The 19,736-nt window shown below is 41.3% G+C and overlaps 1 protein-coding gene across 1 annotated transcript; it reads right to left on the bottom strand.

The window, feature by feature from the left end:
- Nucleotides 1-1,352: 1,352 nt before the first annotated feature.
- Nucleotides 1,353-1,838, bottom strand: LOC141595699 (uncharacterized). The gene has a single exon (XM_074415664.1). The coding sequence runs from the start codon at nt 1,836-1,838 to the stop codon at nt 1,353-1,355; it is 486 nt and encodes a 161-aa protein (XP_074271765.1).
- Nucleotides 1,839-19,736: the final 17,898 nt, after the last annotated feature.

Here is a 19,736-nt window from a genome sequence, read left to right as displayed (position 1 = left end):
ACACACACCCCTCGACCCGCGTCATCAACCAAACCCGTGCCCTTCAGCCACCGCCAGCCACCACACGCCTGCACCCACATCCACCTGCTCCACCCCCGACACCCAGAAGTGGGTCGACTCCCGCCGGCAAGCCGAGCCACGGCCATAACTTGGCCTGGTTCACCACCCAATCCCCACAAACACGCAAACCAGGTTCGAAAAGACACGGTGCATCCACCACTCCTACCCACGACTCCCCCTACAACCACCACTGACAACAACTCCGACAACTACCCTACACATAGAACGTGGCGCCACCACATCGACCTCCCCCGAGTCAATGGTGGCACCACCCCAAGACTGACCCAATAAAACTCGTCTGAAACTAATTATAGACTTGTTTACACTACCCCTGTCGCTGCCGCCTTCCACGGCCACTACCACCGCTCATCACAACCCCAACAACCACCATGACAACCGTCCCTCACCATACTACCCTTATACTCTATCAAAAACTACCAAAAGCGACAATATAAGACACGACATAATCAAACAAAACCCGACATTAATACTAAAACAGAGGAGGGTGGTTGTTTCCTTACCTTGTTGCCGCCACTACGGCCACCACGGCTACCCTAGGTCGTCGACAATAGGCTCTTGCTCGTCCCTGCTGCACCGTCCACGACTACCCTCTCTCTCTCTTTCACTTGTACAGTAGAGGTGTGTAAAAATGCAGAGGGAAAGGGGTATGTTGTCGGTTTTAATAAGGAAGAAGAAGGACAAAGGGGTATGGTTTGTGTGGGGGTTGACGTAAACAAATGAGTATGGGTTGCATTGTTGTTGGTGTAGGCGTGGGGTTGGAGTATGGGTAGTCTAGGTTTAATAAAAATAATCAAAGCATGCTTTACACTCCCAAAGACACGGTCCCCTTAATTATTTTGGGTCCGATTGGTTTCTTATTTGCGTTTAACCAATACCCGCAATCCTATATTTAATTATCTTATGTGAACGTAAACTTACGAGAATACTTCCGTATTATCCCGACACTGAGTAACATAAATATGTACCTACTTTCATGATTAAATTTAACGTCTTGTGATTATAGTTTGTTATTTATTATATTATAATATTATATTATTTAGCGACGTAACACGGCCGGCTTATAATAATTTATAAAAAGTCAGGGTATTACAGTCTTCCCCCCTTAAAATGAACTTCGTCCCGAAGTTCACCCAACGTAACCGCTTAAAGGGTTTACTCAACTTCTTTTACTTGTTCCTTAATTGGTTGTACTTTATAAAGCTACACGCAAAAACTTCGAAATGTTACATTCTACCCCCCTAAAAAAAAATGTTACGTCCTCGTAACTCACCTTAGATGAACAAGTGCGGGTACTTCTCTTTCATAGACATTTCAGTTTCCCACGTAGCTTCCTCGACATTGTGATTAGTCCATAAAACTTTCACTAAAGCTGTTTCTCCCTTCCTAGTTTTTCTTACTTTCCTGTCTAGGATCTCTTTTGGCATCTCCACATAGGATAACTGTTCGTCTACTTCAATAACATCATGGTTCAGTATATGCGAAGGATCACTCACATACTTCCTCAATTGTGAGACATGGAATACATTGTGGACCTTAGCTAGAGATGGAGGTAAAGCTAGTCGATATGCCACTTCTCCCACTCTGTCCAATATCTCATATGGTCCAATGAATTTCTGACTCAGCTTTCCCCGTTTCCCAAATCTCATCACCCCTCTCATCGGTGATACTTTCAGCAAAACTTTCTCTCCAGCCTCGAAAGAAATATCACTTCTCTTGAGATCAGCATAGCTCTTCTGCCTATCTTGGGCAGCTCTCATCTTCTCAGGATAACCCGAACTGTTCCACCATCTCTTGGATCATCTCTGGTCCCAACACCACCGTATCAGCTCGATCATCCCAACACACAGGACTCCTACACTTCCTCCCATACAAGGCCTCAAAAGGGGCCATCCCAATGCTAGCATGATAGCTGTTGTTATACGAAAACTCTATCAACCCCAGTCGATCCTCCCAAGATCCCCCAAACTCCAGCACACAAGCTCTCAACATATCTTCCAAGGTCTGAATAGTTCTCTCAGTCTGACCGTCGGTAGCTGGATGAAAAGCTGTACTCATCTTCAGCTGAGTACCCAATGCAGATTGCAGTTCCTGCCAAAACCTAGATATGAATCTCGAATCTCGATCTGAAACAATGTCCTTAGGCACACCATGCAATTTGAGCACATTCTGAACATATAACTTAGCCAACTCAGCCTTACTCCAGGTATCTTTCATAGGAATAAAGTGAGCAGACTTAGTCAAACTGTCAACAATCACCGGATCATATTGTTGCCTCTCGAGTTCGTGGCAACCCCACAATGAAATCCATAGATATACTTTCCCACTTCCACTCTGGCACCTCTAGAGGTTGAACCTTGCCCTGTGGCCTCTTATGCTCCCCTTTCACTCTCTGGCATGTCAAACATCGAGACACAAACTCAGCAACTTCCTTCTTCATATTTGGCCACCAGAAAGTTTTCTTAAGATCTTTGTACAACTTGTCACCCCCTGGGTGAACGGAATATGGCGTGGCATGAGCCTCGGTTAGAATCTTCTTCTTTAATCCTTCATTGTCAGGGATGCACCACCTCCCATTGAACCTCAAATTACCATCAGAATGAATGCTGAATTTGGATTTGACCCCTCCATCAGCGCTCTCAATCATCTCACGCCACTTCTGGATTTTAACATCGTCTTTCTGCAACTCTCGAATCTCTCCATACAACTCTGGCTCCACAGTCAAATCCCCAAGGGTCTCTCCCTTCCGGATCATGAAAATCCCCATCTCTCTCAGCTCATTATACAATCTTACTCTCGATCTGGCACTACACAAAGCATGGATGGACTTCCTACTTAGTGCATCCGCTACCACATTCGCCTTGCCCTCGTGATAGATAATTTGCATGTCATAATCTCCAATCAACTCTATCCACCTCCTCTGCCTCATGTTCAACTCCCGCTGGGTGTAAATGTACTTCAAGCTCTTATGATCCGAAAACACTTTAAAAGTGGCACCGTAGAGATAATGACGCCACAATTTAAGTGCGAAGACCACTGCTCCCAACTCCAAGTCATGGGTAGGGTAATTCTCCTCGTAGGTCTTCAACTGTCGTGAAGCATAAGCGATCACTCTCCCATTTTGCATCAATACACACCCCAGGCCATGCTTGGAAGCATCAGTATAAACCTCGAAATTCTCACTCCCATCTGGTAAGGCCAGGATAGGAGCCGTTGTCAGGCGTTCCTTAAGGGTTAAGAATGCCTTCTCACAACTCTCATCCCAGACAAAACGATTCTCTTTCCTCATCAACGATGTCAAGGGCTTTGCTATCTTCGAGAAGTCCTTGACAAATCTTCTGTAGTAACCCGCCAAACCCAGGAAGCTTCGAATCTCGCTCACATTCTTAGGACTCTGCCACTTAGTCACTGCCTCAATCTTGCTTGGATCGACAGACACCCCTTCTTTAGAAATCACGTGCCCTAGAAAGGCAACTTTCTTCAGCCAAAACTCACACTTGCTCAATTTTGCATTTAATTCTTTTTCCTCTAGTACTTTCAATACTCTCCTCAGGTGATCTTCGTGCTCCTCCTCATTCTTGGAATATACCAAGATGTCGTCAATAAACACGACCACGAATTTATCCAGGTATGGACTGAATACCCGATTCATCAGGTCCATGAAAACTGCTGGTGCATTAGTCAGCCCGAATGGCATTACCACAAATTCATAGTGGCCATACCTTGTTCTGAAAGCGGTCTTGGGAATGTCTTCATCCTTTATCAACAGTTGGTGATACCCCGATCTTAAATCAATCTTGAGAAAACTCCGGCTCCGCTTAAGCGGTCGAACGGATCATCAATTCTAGGCAACGGATATCGGTTCTTGATGGTTACATTGTTCAACTCTCGATAGTCAACACAAAGCCTCAGACTCCCATCTTTCTTCTTTACAAATAACACCGGTGCTCCCCATGGTGACACACTAGGTCGGATGAATCCTTTTTCTGCCAACTCATCCAACTGTTTCTTCAACTCATCCATCTCTCTCGGTCCCATCCGATACGGTGATTTAGATATCGGTCCTGCTCCCGGCTTTAGATCAATGGCAAATTCCACTTCTCTCTTTGGTGGTAATCCAGGGATATCATCTCGAAATACTTCCTCGAATTCTCGTACAACAGGTATCTCACTAGCCCTAGGGGTTCTTGCCTCACAATCCCACATCTGACACAAGATTAATTGGTCCCCCTTCCTCAGACTAGACTTAAGGGTGTTAACAGAAATAAATTTGACTTTAGGTTTTACCAAGTATCCCTTGTAAGACACCCTCACTCCCTTAGGTCCCCTTAAGGAAATCTTCTTCTGGTGACAGTCGATAAAAGCTCTATACTTCCCCAACCAATCCATTCCCAGAATCACCTCAAATCCCCCCAAGGGAAACTCAATCAGGTCACAATGAAAGACAACCTCCCCGATCTTAATTGGCACACTCCTATAGACTCTACTACAGGGCACAGACTCTCCAGAAGGTATAGTCACAGAATCCATAATCAACTCAAAAATTTCAAGATTCAACGTCCTAGCATGTTCTCTAGACACAAAGGAGTGGGTAGCTCCGGAATCAAAAAGCACAAAGGTAGGGTTCGAGTTCACAAGAAATGTACCAGTCACCACATGAGCATCATCTTTAGCTGCCTGCTTCCCCATGGCATAAAGTTTGCCACTGGACTTAGCTCCACTCGGGTGGTAGTAGCCCCCCGACCCTCTTTGGTTCTCTTGATTCCGGCCTTTTGATTATTTCCACTCTCTTGTCATCGACTCTGCCGAGCACGGTTCGTACAGTAATTGTTGTAGCTCCGCTGGTAATTACTGCTAGCCCCAGACCTCATACCTCCTCCGTAGCCTGACATGGGAGCACGGTATCCACTACCTCCAGATGCATGCATGCGCGAACCACTATATCCAGAGGTAGATGTGTGGTACCCTCTGGACTGATTCCCACCAGACGATCGGCATACTGCCTGCTTGTGCCCTATCTTTCCACAACCATAGCAAACTAACCCAACGGTACCGGACCCCGTTCTACCACTCTTGTAGCCACCCTGATTGCGGTTACTTCCCGAAGCATTGTTGGTGAAGTACCCACTGTACCTGTTGGAGTTCTGCTTCTTCGACCCGGCGTTCTCACTTTCGGCTTTCCTCTTTTCGGCCTTTGTCTTCTTCTCATCCTTAATCATCTCAGCAAGCCTCTCCGCCGCGCCAGCCCTCAGGTAGATGTTACGGACTGTGGTAGGCGGAGCGGATATGAGTCTTTTCTTGATGCCAATTGTCAGTCCCCTCTCGAACTTCATAGCTAACATTGCTTCATCGAAGCCCATTTCTCCTGCATGTTTAGCTAACTGGGTAAATTGCTTATAATATTCTTCCACTGTCATATCCTCTGCCATTTTGAAGATGTCAAATTCCTCTCTCGGCTTGTCCTTTCGAAATGCGGAAGGAAGATATTATGTAAGATCCTCTGGAACACATCCCACTCTACATACTCACTCCCATGCTCTGCTGCAGACTCACGAATAGACATTTTGTTTGCAGACCACCAATCTCCAGCCATACCCCGGAGATAATGAGCAGCTTGATCGACTTGTAATTCCCCCGGACAAGCTATAAGCTCGAACAAATTACTGAACTCCCGGCACCATTCTCCCAGCAAGTGAGGCTCCCCATCCCCAGTGAATTGGGTAGGGTTGTGCCTTGCAATAAACGTGCTCATCTTAGCTGAATCCATACGCTTGGCCTTTAGGGCCGCATTCTCGGCTAGCAACAGATCTAGCTCCTCTTGCGTGATGTCAACTACTGGTCCCCTCCTTGGTTGAGGCATTCTATACTATTAAAGGGAATAAGTAAATCTTACTGATTAAGAGTACCTATCTAAATTAGGCTATATGCCCCAAATCATAATAATCATCCCCTTATAAACATGCACTACTATTCTCACTACAACCTACATATAAACATGGTTCAGGGATCACACAACCGCATATCACTAGACAGAATACTATACTTACACAATATAAGGAATTTCATAATTTCACTAGTCACAACCCCGTCATATATCGTAATTAATTGTTAGGCATATTAAGCATTCTTTCACAAACCCTCGGTTTCCATATTAATATCGTTGACATCCAAGAAATCTTAATAACTCCTTTATCACCTCCAAAATTCCCATCTCTTCCTATTCTACCCTTTCTCTCATATGCACTCGGGGTACCCGGGTAAAACTGAGAGGGCCAAAAAGGTTCGGTGTGAGGGGGCCCCTAACTCATCCCTTACCTTAAGTGTGCTCCTAACAGTCCTATCCCGGGGGTTCATTTTATTTAGACCCTTCCTATGTTCATTGGATTCATTTGGTTAGGCCTGAGGATCGTTCGCTCTGATACCACTTTGTAACACCCCCATTTATTTAAGGGCCTATATTAGGACTCCCCAAATAATTAAGGGTGTTACCATCTCGGTTTCCCGAGGTAGTAGATAACAAAGGGAAAGAAGCGCAGTACTTTATTAAACAAATGTAATGTCATTACAACATAAGTAAAGTTTGCCTCGGAAAATAAAGTGAATGTCTGAAAACATGAAATGAAACTACAAAAGTGATCTAGACTCTAGTCTGGTCCGGATCCAAGCCCTCTCTTCCCATCCAGCTTCCATGGTCTCAAGTACCTGTCAATCTGCTCCCCAATAATTTGGTTCATCACAGGCGTACACGAATACACGGGGTCAACTATGAAGTTGAGTAGGAAAATAGAATAAGTACGACAACAGAATTCATAACTCTATTTCCAATTCGTCACATCCTCCACTTCTCCATATCACAGACCCTGAATAATCTCTATACCGTATCACGGACTCGAATAGTCTCCGTTCCATATCACGGACCCTGAATAATCTTTTTATACCGTATCACAGACCCTGAATAGTCTCCGTTCCATATCACAGACCCTGAATAATCTTTATACCGTATCACAGACCCTGAATAGTCTCCGTTCCATATCACAGACCCTGAACAATTTCCGCTTCATATCACAGACCCTGAATAATCTCTGTTTCATATCACAGACCCTGAATAATCTCCACACTGTCTTATATCACCACATGATAGGATATGCATAACATAATAAAAATTAATATAATAAACAATACCACCTGCAATTCTCAAGACAGTTCACGAATTCGATTCAGTATTTAAGTGGAATATAAACCCAGTCTATTCCCCTACCTCAAATTGCAGAATGACAATCCAACAGCTGCTAAAAATACTCCACGCGAAAACCGTCACCTAAACATATAATATTTATTAATTATTATTCCGTCAATTATCCCCCATTCTAAAATAGCAATGATACCAAATATAGTGACTTCCTAAAAGTGGAAAGTTTCCTAAAATAGAAACTTCCCGAAATAGTAGCCTTGCCCAAAGTAGAAACTTTTCTCTTTTAACGACCCCGACTCAAAACCCGTCTTTAATTAATTACTTATTATTAATTATTATTTTATTTTAAATAACTCGGAACTCAAACCAAAACGATAATAAAGGTTTAAATGAATTATATGGTGAAACGAATCAACACTTGAACAACTCGAACAATCCCGACTTTAATTATATTAATTAACTCGAGAATTAACTTAACTCAATTATTTAACGACACGGGAATTATATTAATTAATTAAGAATACGACGAATTAACGGATTATATTAATTAACTATGAAAACCCCGTCTTTAATTCGCTAGTAACTCGGAACTAGATTAATTAATTAAGCATATAATAACAATATTAATAATACTAATGGTAACACACTAACAATACTATCATAATAATAATAATACTAATAATAATAATAACAATAGTAATAATGATATTCAATCAAGAAACCGACACAACAATCAGAGTCGCGAAGAACTCGACTCAATTCAATACACGACACACACACACCCTCGACCGCGTCATCAACCAAACCCGTGCCCTTGACCCACCGCCACCACCACACGCCCGCACCCACATCCACCTGCTCCACCCCCGACACCCAGAAGTGGGTCGACTCCCGCCGGCAAGCCGAGCCACGGCCATAACTTGGCCTGGTTCACCACCCAATCCCCACAAACACGCAAACCAGGTTCGAAAAGACACGGTGCATCCACCACTCCTACCCACGACTCCCCCTACAACCACCACTGACAACAACTCCGACAACTACCCTACACATAGAACGTGGCGCCACCACATCGACCTCCCCCGAGTCAATGGTGGCACCACCCCAAGACTGACCCAATAAAACTCGTCTGAAACTAATTATAGACTTGTTTACACTACCCCTGTCGCTGCCGCCTTCCACGGCCACTACCACCGCTCATCACAACCCCAACAACCACCATGACAACCGTCCCTCACCATACTACCCTTATACTCTATCAAAAACTACCAAAAGCGACAATATAAGACACGACATAATCAAACAAAACCCGACATTAATACTAAAACAGAGGAGGGTGGTTGTTTCCTTACCTTGTTGCCGCCACTACGGCCACCACGGCTACCCTAGGTCGTCGACAATAGGCTCTTGCTCGTCCCTGTTGCACCGTCCACGACTACCCTCTCTCTCTCTTTCACTTGTACAGTAGAGGTGTGTAAAAATGCAGAGGGAAAGGGGTATGTTGTCGGTTTTAATAAGGAAGAAGAAGGACAAAGGGGTATGGTTTGTGTGGGGGTTGACGTAAACAAATGAGTATGGGTTGCATTGTTGTTGGTGTAGGCGTGGGGTTGGAGTATGGGTAGTCTAGGTTTAATAAAAATAATCAAAGCATGCTTTACACTCCCAAAGACACGGTCCCCTTAATTATTTTGGGTCCGATTGGTTTCTTATTTGCGTTTAACCAATACCCGCAATCCTATATTTAATTATCTTATGTGAACGTAAACTTACGAGAATACTTCCGTATTATCCCGACACTGAGTAACATAAATATGTACCTACTTTCATGATTAAATTTAACGTCTTGTGATTATAGTTTGTTATTTATTATATTATAATATTATATTATTTAGCGACGTAACACGGCCGGCTTATAATAATTTATAAAAAGTCAGGGTATTACACCTTTTCAGACCCATTATTTACCTAATAAAATTAACCAATGACACCATGTCAGAAGTTATAGCATTAGAACTGGCAGGGAACACACCCCCTGATCTTACCCAAAAAAAAGAAAAGAAAAATAAAGAAGTATTAGGTACCTGATCGGCTATAGTTGTTACAACTTCATAAGCATTATTAGGTACCTGATCTTTCTGAATCTCGTTGACCGATACTTCCTTCTCATGTATTGTCAAGGTAGTAGCGGCCTCTTGACCAATCTGTTGTACCTTATTATTACCCCCTTTAGAAATGACATCCTCCATCATCTTCACTTCTTCTTCGGAAAGCTTGCCTCCAGCATTCAGCTTTAGTAGTACGGATGCCATTAACTGAAGCTGCGTGCCAAGAATGTAATGTGTCAGCAATTTTTATCCCAACAATAACATGTGAATTGAACTTAAATGAAAATAATAGAATAAATGTTACCATGTCAGCCTTCTCAGACTTAGTCTTCCTTTTCTTCTTTATCGGGGCAGTTGTCCCATAATATTTCGTTACTCCAACCTGTAACGGGACGCCCCTCAAACGACCTGGATGTTCGGGTCGGCCGGTCGCTCTAGCAAGAACGTCATTACGACCACTGGGAGTGAATTTTCCTTCTTCTACCTCTTTCAATACGTTGTCCTATAATATATTAAATAAACTTCAAATTATATTTGTGACTAAAATAATAAAGTTAGTAATGAACTCGTCTTAATAAAATAATACTTACTATGTTGGCCAACACTTCCTCATCATATTTGTCACGCGACCGGGATCATTTAGGCGTGTGCCCTTCTTTATAAGTTACATGCCGATCCACCTCTTTCACTCCCTTTGCCACCTACACATTAACATGGTAACATTTATACACGTAAATGTGTATGAATGCAAGTCCAAATGTGATTAAAAAAATAAAGTCTCACAGGGGAATAATGCATGCTACTTACGAGGTTCTCTTCTATCTTTCTGTAACCGCCTCGAGAACCATACCATTTCCCCTCCTTGCATGAAATGTTAGCACGATTTCTTCTGCTAACGGCCTTCAAATAATTATATAAAAGCGCAAGTAGATGAGATAATAAAAAGATTATATAAAGGACTCATTAATTAAAAAAATGATAGGTAAATCGTTAAAAGGCGAGGATATTTAACCTGAAACTTCTCAGTAGTTCTCATCTCTTTGAAAACATCCCATTGTTCCTGACTGATGGTGGGACACTTATTGTCTCCCGGTGGGCTCTTACGCATCTCCCTTGTTGCCTTGTCCACATACAACCAATCCCTAGCAACGTCACACCTCCACTGCCTGTGGACATCCGCTGCCTTATGCATAAAATACTTATCATGGCTTTCATCGGGTATAATAAAGGCTTCCTTTACACGAGCCAAGTATAACTCCGCCAATTTTGGATTCAAATTTCTAAAATCATTTAAATGGATAGGTACAAACTGTCTTGTGCAACATCCAATCCAACTGGATAAAAAACCCGCATTTGGACCAGTAGGGAAACCCTTCTCACTCCATGTTATTTCCATCGGTTCTTTAGCGGCTATAGCTGCAAGGCATCTCTGGCACTTCGTAGCACCCCTCTCACCAGGCTTATTATCCCCAGGCTCATTGTTCTTTTGACTTCTTTTCCGTTTTTCACCCATGATAATCCTAAAACTCAAATATAAATGATATAGGAAATGAACAACTTAACAACGTACGTACATGCAGAGTATTATCTAAAACCCTAAACCCTAATAGGAATGAAAATTTAAAACAATATATTGAGCTTCTAAAATCCTAAACCCTAATAAGAGGAGTGAAGTAGATGATGCGGGATGATAAAGATAACAAAGAAGACGAAAAACAAACAGATGCATGAAAAAGAAAAAAGATGATCGTCTTAAAACCCTAATGACGAAACACAAAATTAAAGTGAACATACCTGATGATGATGATGATGATAAAGAGAACGAGCAGGATGATAAGGGAAGGCAACGGAATCTGGGCGTCGGAAATTGGGCGACGGCCGGCGACGAGAATGTAAAAAGCGAGGAAGAGAGAAGAATAAACTCAGGATACCAACGGTTGAACTGGTGTTGTGTGTGTTTGTGTATGGTATGCTGTATGTGTTAGTAAATTAGTTTTTTATTAAGACAAACTATTGACAACGGGTTCTCAAAGCAAAACCGTTGTTATATGTTAATAACAACGGGTCAATAAAAGTCAACCGTTGTCAAAACTTTATTACAACGGTTAAAATATACCCGTTGTAATATATTTTCACCAAATTTGCGCCAAAATGAAATATGTCAAAAAAAAAAATCATTGACAACGGGTAGAGGTACTACACCCGTTGTTGAAAATAATAACAACGGGTAGTGTCACTATAACCGTTGTTGAAAGTATTAACAACGGGTAATTTAAATATAACCGTTGTTATTGTTGAACCTTTTTTTTTTTAAATTCGTAATTCCATTATAGTCCAAACTGTAACAATACATATTGAATAGCAATGAAGCACCATATCTTTGCAACATTATTGACAATTTCAACACCAAAGCATCCACATCTAATAATAAGATCAAGAAAATAAGACAACACCAAAGATGCATGCATACTTTGCATATCTAAGCTACAGGATTTACCATGCCATGCAAATTTGGGAATTTTTATTTAACAATGACCATTATTGATTTACCAATAAATTAAACCATCAAATTATTGGTCCGAAAATGACTCAAAATGTTGGTCGTCCATATCACCGTGTCTCCGATGAACTATCTCGGGATCGGGGACGTTTCTTGGATGTCATAGTTTCTTCGTTAATCCAAATACCTTCACCATGGTCATCACGCATATAGATGCTTTCAGTGTTCTCATGATCAGTGTCAACATCGTCGAAATAAGATACAGTGGTAGAGTGATCCATTCCCTCAAAAACGACATCCTGATCATCATCACCATTATCGGATGGACTACTCCTTCTACTCCTTATAGACAGTACAACAGACCACTTCTTATCCATAGGATCGGTGACATAGAACACTTGTTTAGCTTGGGATGCCATTATGAAAGGATCATCCTTATTATTGCCAACCTTACCCAGATTGACCAACGTAAATCCCATCTTATCCTTTCGGACCCAATGGATGTTGTTATCAACCCAGTTACATCGAAACAAAGGCATTGTGAAATCAATGTAATCTAGTACCAATATTTCTTGAATAACACCATAATAAAGGCATTTTCCCCAAATAGGCTTTTTATCTTTTGAAGTAGCAAAGTGCATGTAACGCCCCGAAAAGCAAGAAGGCAGCTCAAAATAGCTCTGTTATTAAAGAAAGACAGCAGCGGAATGACAAGGGCGTCACCGCCGTATTCCCCTATAATGTCATCTCAAACCAATAATCGTATCCCGAATGCTACAGTTGGCCAATTATGCAACATGACAACATCCACCTTATCACAGTCATATATTCATAAGACGGTAACTAATATAACATGTGAGCCGTATAACAATCACAAGATAAAATTAACAATAAAACTAATATAACCAATTATTTCTAATCTCTTATTTCAAAGTAACTAAAGGTAAATAATTACTTATATCGACAAAGGATTCCGAAATCATACCTTAAAAAGGGTATAAGAAAATTATGGATAACAAGAAGCTATTCACTTGCTACGTTCTACCTGTGACTCTCGCTATCCTATTTAATTTGTTTTTGTAACACCCCGGTTTATGAAGGAGCCTTTAGCGAGACATTCCCTAATAAACCGGACTGTTACCATCTCGGTTTCCCGAGGTAGTGAATAACAAATGAAACACCAAGGCAAATTATTTAACATTTTAACTTAATTATTACAACTTCTTTTACAACAACTATAAAGAACTACATAAATGGAAGTGGAAGTCTTCTAAATAATGATCTAACTACTATGTCTTCTGATCCAGTGTCTCACGCCCATCAAGCTCCCGTCCTATCTTTTAAACCTGTCAAGTCTGCTCCCCATAAAACGGTTCATCACAGGTGTTCACGAAATACAGTGGTCAACCACGAGGTTGAGTAGGGAAAACAATAAAACAAAGTAAATATGATATGCATGATACTCCGTCACCTCCATCTCCATCTCAACTCATCACACACAACCCCGAGACGCCTTGACCATACCGATCCCGGTAGACTATATATATCGACCGTAGTCGATCCGCCCGCTTCATGAGCGGAGGACACCAGGGCAAGTCTGCGAGAACCACACTGGGCCTTATCACAACATCACATCATATCTCATCATCGTCACCACCACACCATCCTCCAACTCCAATGCATATGCAATGCTCAACAGTAATCAATGCAACATGATATGTATATCAATGAATGAAATCATGCCAGCTATCAAAATAACGAAATAACATAATCAACACGAGCAGTTCGATCAACCACACTCCGGTGTATGAATCATAACATAAATTACAACCACGCACAAGTCATCGATCACAGCTCGGTCACATGTAACACAACAACTCAACACAATTTAACAACACCGGTAAGTCAAGTGTATTTCCCTACCTCGATCCGAGTCAAAAGACGGGTGCTCGGTGATAATCCACAATAATTCGCCCTCGAAAGATAATGAAATGATAACCAATTACTTAACTATTCCCGTTCCCAAAATAGAAATTACTAAAAATAGAAACTTTCCGATATAGAAACTTTTCTCTTTTAACAAACCCGACTCAAAACCCGTCCCCAACTACTCAATTATTATTAATTATTATTTTATTCTAAACAACTCGGAACTTAAACCAAAACGATAATTAAAGAATTAAACGAATAATATGATAAAACGAATCAAACATTAGTAAAAGTAATTTAGCGACGACACTAATTTGTTCACTAATAAACATACTAACACTTTATTTTGTAAATAACTAAACCCGACTTATGCATTAATATAAACACGTTACAACTATCCCAAAGGTTATCGTCCCGACTCAAATTACGAACTCGAAACACGGCTTTGTAACCCGTTTCAAACCGGCCCCCAACTCCCCAACCCCGACCGGATCGCCACCAACGGTGGGCATTGCCGCCATCGCCACCGTGGTCCCCATCGCCTGGACCCCTCGACCCCCCCACCACCGTGGTCGACTCAGCGGCGAGTCGACCACGGTCACCAACATCCGGACGCTTGACAACAACCCCACAAAACCCTTTGACTACCCCCGTCGACAACCACCCCGCCGCCATTTCCACCGCCCAAAACCCGCCTAACCACCACCAATAGGAGCGACCCCAACCACCCATTACCAACACCCCGACACCAACCACCCTCATCGCCTCCCTAAGACACGCAACAGCCGCCAAAAGCCCGACAGGAAAACAAAAACAGAAGGGGAGGTTGTACTCACCTTTCTTACCGCCACCACCGCCACCGGGGCCGCTCACGGATGTCGACAACCACCGTAGGGCCTTCCTTCTGCGCCGTCAACCACCCACACGCACTCTCCCTCTCTCGATTTGTGTGAAGGTTGAGAAAGGTGTTGAAGAAGGAGGGTGGCGGGTTGAGGGAGTAGGTTGTGTAGAATTAGGGTAGATAGGTTAAAGTTTAGGTTAGATGGTAAATGGGTCATGGGTAATCGTGCCCGGGTAAATGGGTAAATGTCATGGGTCAGCGTGGTTGGTAAAAGGACTAACTATCGTGACTTCGTCCAGATAAACCCGTCTCGACAAGCTTACGAGTAACTCACTCCTACGATATTAATACGACCAAACAATTACTCGACTCAACTATTATCCCGACATAATAGTAACGTAAAATACATAATAATAATATATATATAATAATATCCGTTTACACGATTATATAAAATACGGGGTATTACAGTCTTCCCCCCTTAAAATGAACTTCGTCCCGAAGTTCGCTCAACTACCAAACAGATTTTCTAGTACAAGGATTCATGGACTCAAGCGGTTGAAACGGAATGTTACATTCTACCCTCCTAAAAAGAAAGTTACGTCCCGGAACTTACTTCATGCAAACCAATCACCACTCATAAAATCATGCAAGCTATCAGAGCACCATAACAGCAGCAGCTTAATTACACAACACAGGGGACTCATTTGTGTGGGTACCACGCAACGAAACATCAGCTTGATCAAAACTACGATCCACAACTCGATCAAAACCTCAATCTATAACAAATGGAACATAAACATTAAGATTTTACAATCCTACCCAACTAAAAACATAGTTACGTCCTCGTAACCTCTTCTCACTTTCATATTCCCATGTAACAAAACACTGTCAACAACATGTAACAGAAAAGAACACGTGATAAAAGATTGCGCAGAAACATTAACGTCGAAAACAAGGTTTTATTATGGGATTAACTGAGTGTCAACAAGTATCACTTATTACTTAGTTCATGCTTGCCTTAAAACACAACATTGAACTAAAAGAACAACAAGAAGGAACCAAAGGTTTACACGGTTTCACAACAGACCGATCATGGTGTTACTAGCCCTAACCTAACGGTCCTTAGGTCGCGCTTCCTCTGTTTCTGGTGACTTCTATGTCATTCCCTTTCTGGTTCACCTCTTCCCCGAAGTCTGGCATGGGTGGTTCAGGCGTACTTTCGGCATCAGGTACATTAGCGTAAAATTCGTGTCTCAGGTCGCCTGCTATGAAGTCAAAGGTATGCTCGGGCGGGTATTTGGCCCCGCCGCAGTAATTGGGGTCACGGAATAGCCTCATGCAATGGGTGGTCAACTCTCTCATATAAAATCGTTTCTTTGTCCTTTAGTATGCCAGTCGGGAATAGAATCGATAAGGGTATATGCTCTCAATCGAGTATTAGTTAAATACTCGGGGTGCCCATTATGGCCATACATGTCCATGGCGGTGCAAAGTCTCTCACAATGCTCATTAAAGTCGCATCAAGTGACATGTGAGTCTTGCGGGTGTACATTGTAGGGATCCATCCTACAAAATGGAAGGTTAACAAATTTAGACACAAGGGTGTTAAGACAAGGGACTCATCCTCGAGGTTTAAGTGTGCGAAAGATATATAACAAGTTTTCAGGGTAACTGTTGTAATACCAGGGTTTTGGTCAACTCAAGATCATCACAGTTCGCATTATCTACCAGGGAACAACCACTTTAGGAAAATCAACCGCAAGAATACACGTAAACCAACATACAATCTAACATTGACTCCACCAAATTCCACTCCCCAGTCAAAACTGTTACCAATCCCGAATAATGGAACAATCTGTTACTAGTAAATCACCAGGAGTATTAAAACATGCGGTACATGAGCATTACTTAAACACCTTGAAACCATAGAAACGCCACACGTAATCCAAACCTTTTTACTCATCAGACATACAACACGAATTAGCCAACTTATTTGATATAAATCCTGGAACATACTTGCTAATAAAAGTAACAACATATGATCCCTGACAACAACAACATTAATTCCATATCACACATGTGTTTGACATTTAGCAACCATATCGTTCCATTGTGTCCAGCAACTTAGTACAACTCATTTTCAGCAAAACAAACGATATCGCATAACGAGTTTAAACATACATTTGCCATAATATATTTGGTAGAATTCTAGCTATGGTAAAAGATTAACAACTTGGAAACTTCACTGATTTGCACGACTTAAATACTTAGGCAACCCGTAGACTCCATTAAATGTAACTATAACGACTATCATTTAAACCACTGCATATCATGTGAATCATCAAGGGTTATCCTCTTATAATTGTCAACATTGTTATCATAACAATCTTCGTGTTAATATAATTGATAGTAACGACTCGAGAATATAAACATGCCAATTGTCGTGTTATATCAAACAGTTTCCTTTATATCATACCCATGCATTTGCAAGAATCACTTTAGTACTTTACGACATTGTAATAACGAACATATTCAATAACAAGAATAACAACACTGTTTATTATCATGTTATAGGTTTTAGGTTCAACTTGAAATAACTTAATGCAATGAAAGCAATAAGTATAACTATAGGCACACAGACTCACATAAAGGACCTTAGGACTCAGACGACGTCCTACATGTGGGAACATTTAGACATAACCATTACTACCGTTCATGTGTAAGTATTTAACATCATTATTGTAAATATTCAAGCGAGTACTTTAGGACATTTAACGCCACCGAATTTTACCAAGGTATGATAATATAGTTTTATATTTATGTATACCCGACCACTATACGAATATGATGAACAACAGAGGTATTACAACATGCCACAAAATATGCAAACAACTGGACTCGTACAACCATTTCACCCTCGATTAAGAATCAAATTAAGCTATCCAAATTTTTACTCATGCTATCATGCCAACAATGTTATCAACTAAGTTTTAATTGTATCACTTGTTAAGATATATAACTACTGAACATGCGTGCTACTATCATCATGTAAACATTATAATTTCACTTTACTAAGGCTCATTAATTAATCAAACAACTGTATGAAAACTTAACATAGAACGTACATTTTACAGGTCATGATTCACGTTGTAACTTTCAAAATCACGAATAAACAGCCGTCCAACGAAAACTTGAGTTACATTACTTTTCATAACATACAGAGAGTTAATAGTTCGTGATAAAAAGAAGGAGGTCGAAAGTTCAAGAATTCAATTTTTAAAGAATTTTACAACTCAGTTGGTCCAAACAAGTATGTGACAGCAATTGGTCCGAAACTTGGGTCAGTTTGCAAAGCTTACCATTTAATATAGAGGCATCAAGAATTTTCGTGGCTTATCAATTTGGAAACGTATGCGAAATCTCTAGTCGATGGAGTTGGAATTATGCAAAAATCATTTACACAAATTAAATGAGGATTTTTACAAAACCGTTGGTCAACACATCACTGCACAGGAACTTCCCGACCACAGCCCACTAAAACATTTATTACTCTTAATCCGTATACCCTATAAGCATGAGACCAACGCCAAAAGAACACTAACTCACGGGGCTATTTCTCATAAAATTTACATCCATAGAAAATTAACAGAAAGGAAATGACAGCAAGACCAATTACAGAGTATAATCAAACAAAACGGATTTCAACACTAAATCATTCATTTTCCATGTTCCACCTCTTCTTAACCATACTATCGACACTACTCATCCTAACTTAAATCTCGCACTTTTGTATATACGTAAACATCTACCCCATAGAAATCCTTTCGCATCCCGACCTACCCCTTACATCTAATCACGTTTGCTACGACTAGAAACAAGCAATTCAATGGTGTCTCTCATTACTATCACGATACTATACTAACATGGCTTCGGGGTCACATAACCGCATATCAATAGACATAACAATACTATCAGCACATCATTCAACATCCATCCAGATAATTATCATCACTTCGCAATTATTTTCACGCTCACGATTACCACAGCCAACGCTTCATTGATTATCCATCCAGATAAATATCATAATTTCAGCACTAGGTCTCAAGGTATACATCAACTCGCTTATATCCAAGGTTTTCCTTCTAACTACCCCATTCACTCGTTTTCTCTTGGGTTGCCTGGTTCAAAACTGAGAGGGCAAAAGAGCACGCATTAAGGGCGCCTTCTTAACCGCACTGTGAGCTCCTAGCAGTTTATTCCCAGGGGTTCATTTTATTTAGACACATCCTACGTTCATTAGGTTCATGGGTTTAGGCCTGAGGATCGTTCGCTCTGATACCACTTTGTAACACCCCGGTTTATGAAGGAGCCTTTAGCGAGACATTCCCTAATAAACCGGACTGTTACCATCTCGGTTTCCCGAGGTAGTGAATAACAAATGAAACACCAAGGCAAATTATTTAACATTTTAACTTAATTATTACAACTTCTTTTACAACAACTATAAAGAACTACATAAATGGAAGTGGAAGTCTTCTAAATAATGATCTAACTACTATGTCTTCTGATCCAGTGTCTCACGCCCATCAAGCTCCCGTCCTATCTTTTAAACCTGTCAAGTCTGCTCCCCATAAAACGGTTCATCACAGGTGTTCACGAATACACAGGGTCAACCACGAGGTTGAGTAGGGAAAACAATAAACAATTAAATATGATATGCATGATACTCCGTCACCTCCATCTCCATCTCAACTCATCACACACAACCCGCACGCCCACCATACCGATCCCCGTTAGACTATATATATCGACCGTAGTCGATCCGCCGCTTCATGCGGAGGACACCAGGGCAAGTCTGCGAGAACCACTGGGCCTTATCACAACATCACATCATATCTCATCATCGTCACCACCACACCATCCTCCAACTCCAATGCATATGCAATGCTCAACAGTAATCAATGCAACATGATATGTATATCAATGAATGAAATCATGCCAGCTATCAAAATAACGAAATAACATAATCAACACGAACAGTTCAGTCAACCACACTCCAGTGTATGAATCATAACATAAATTACAACC

This window comes from Silene latifolia, chromosome 8 (genome assembly GCF_048544455.1).
Source record: "Silene latifolia isolate original U9 population chromosome 8, ASM4854445v1, whole genome shotgun sequence".
NCBI lineage: Eukaryota > Viridiplantae > Streptophyta > Magnoliopsida > Caryophyllales > Caryophyllaceae > Silene > Silene latifolia.
This window is presented reverse-complemented; position numbering and strand designations above follow the sequence as displayed.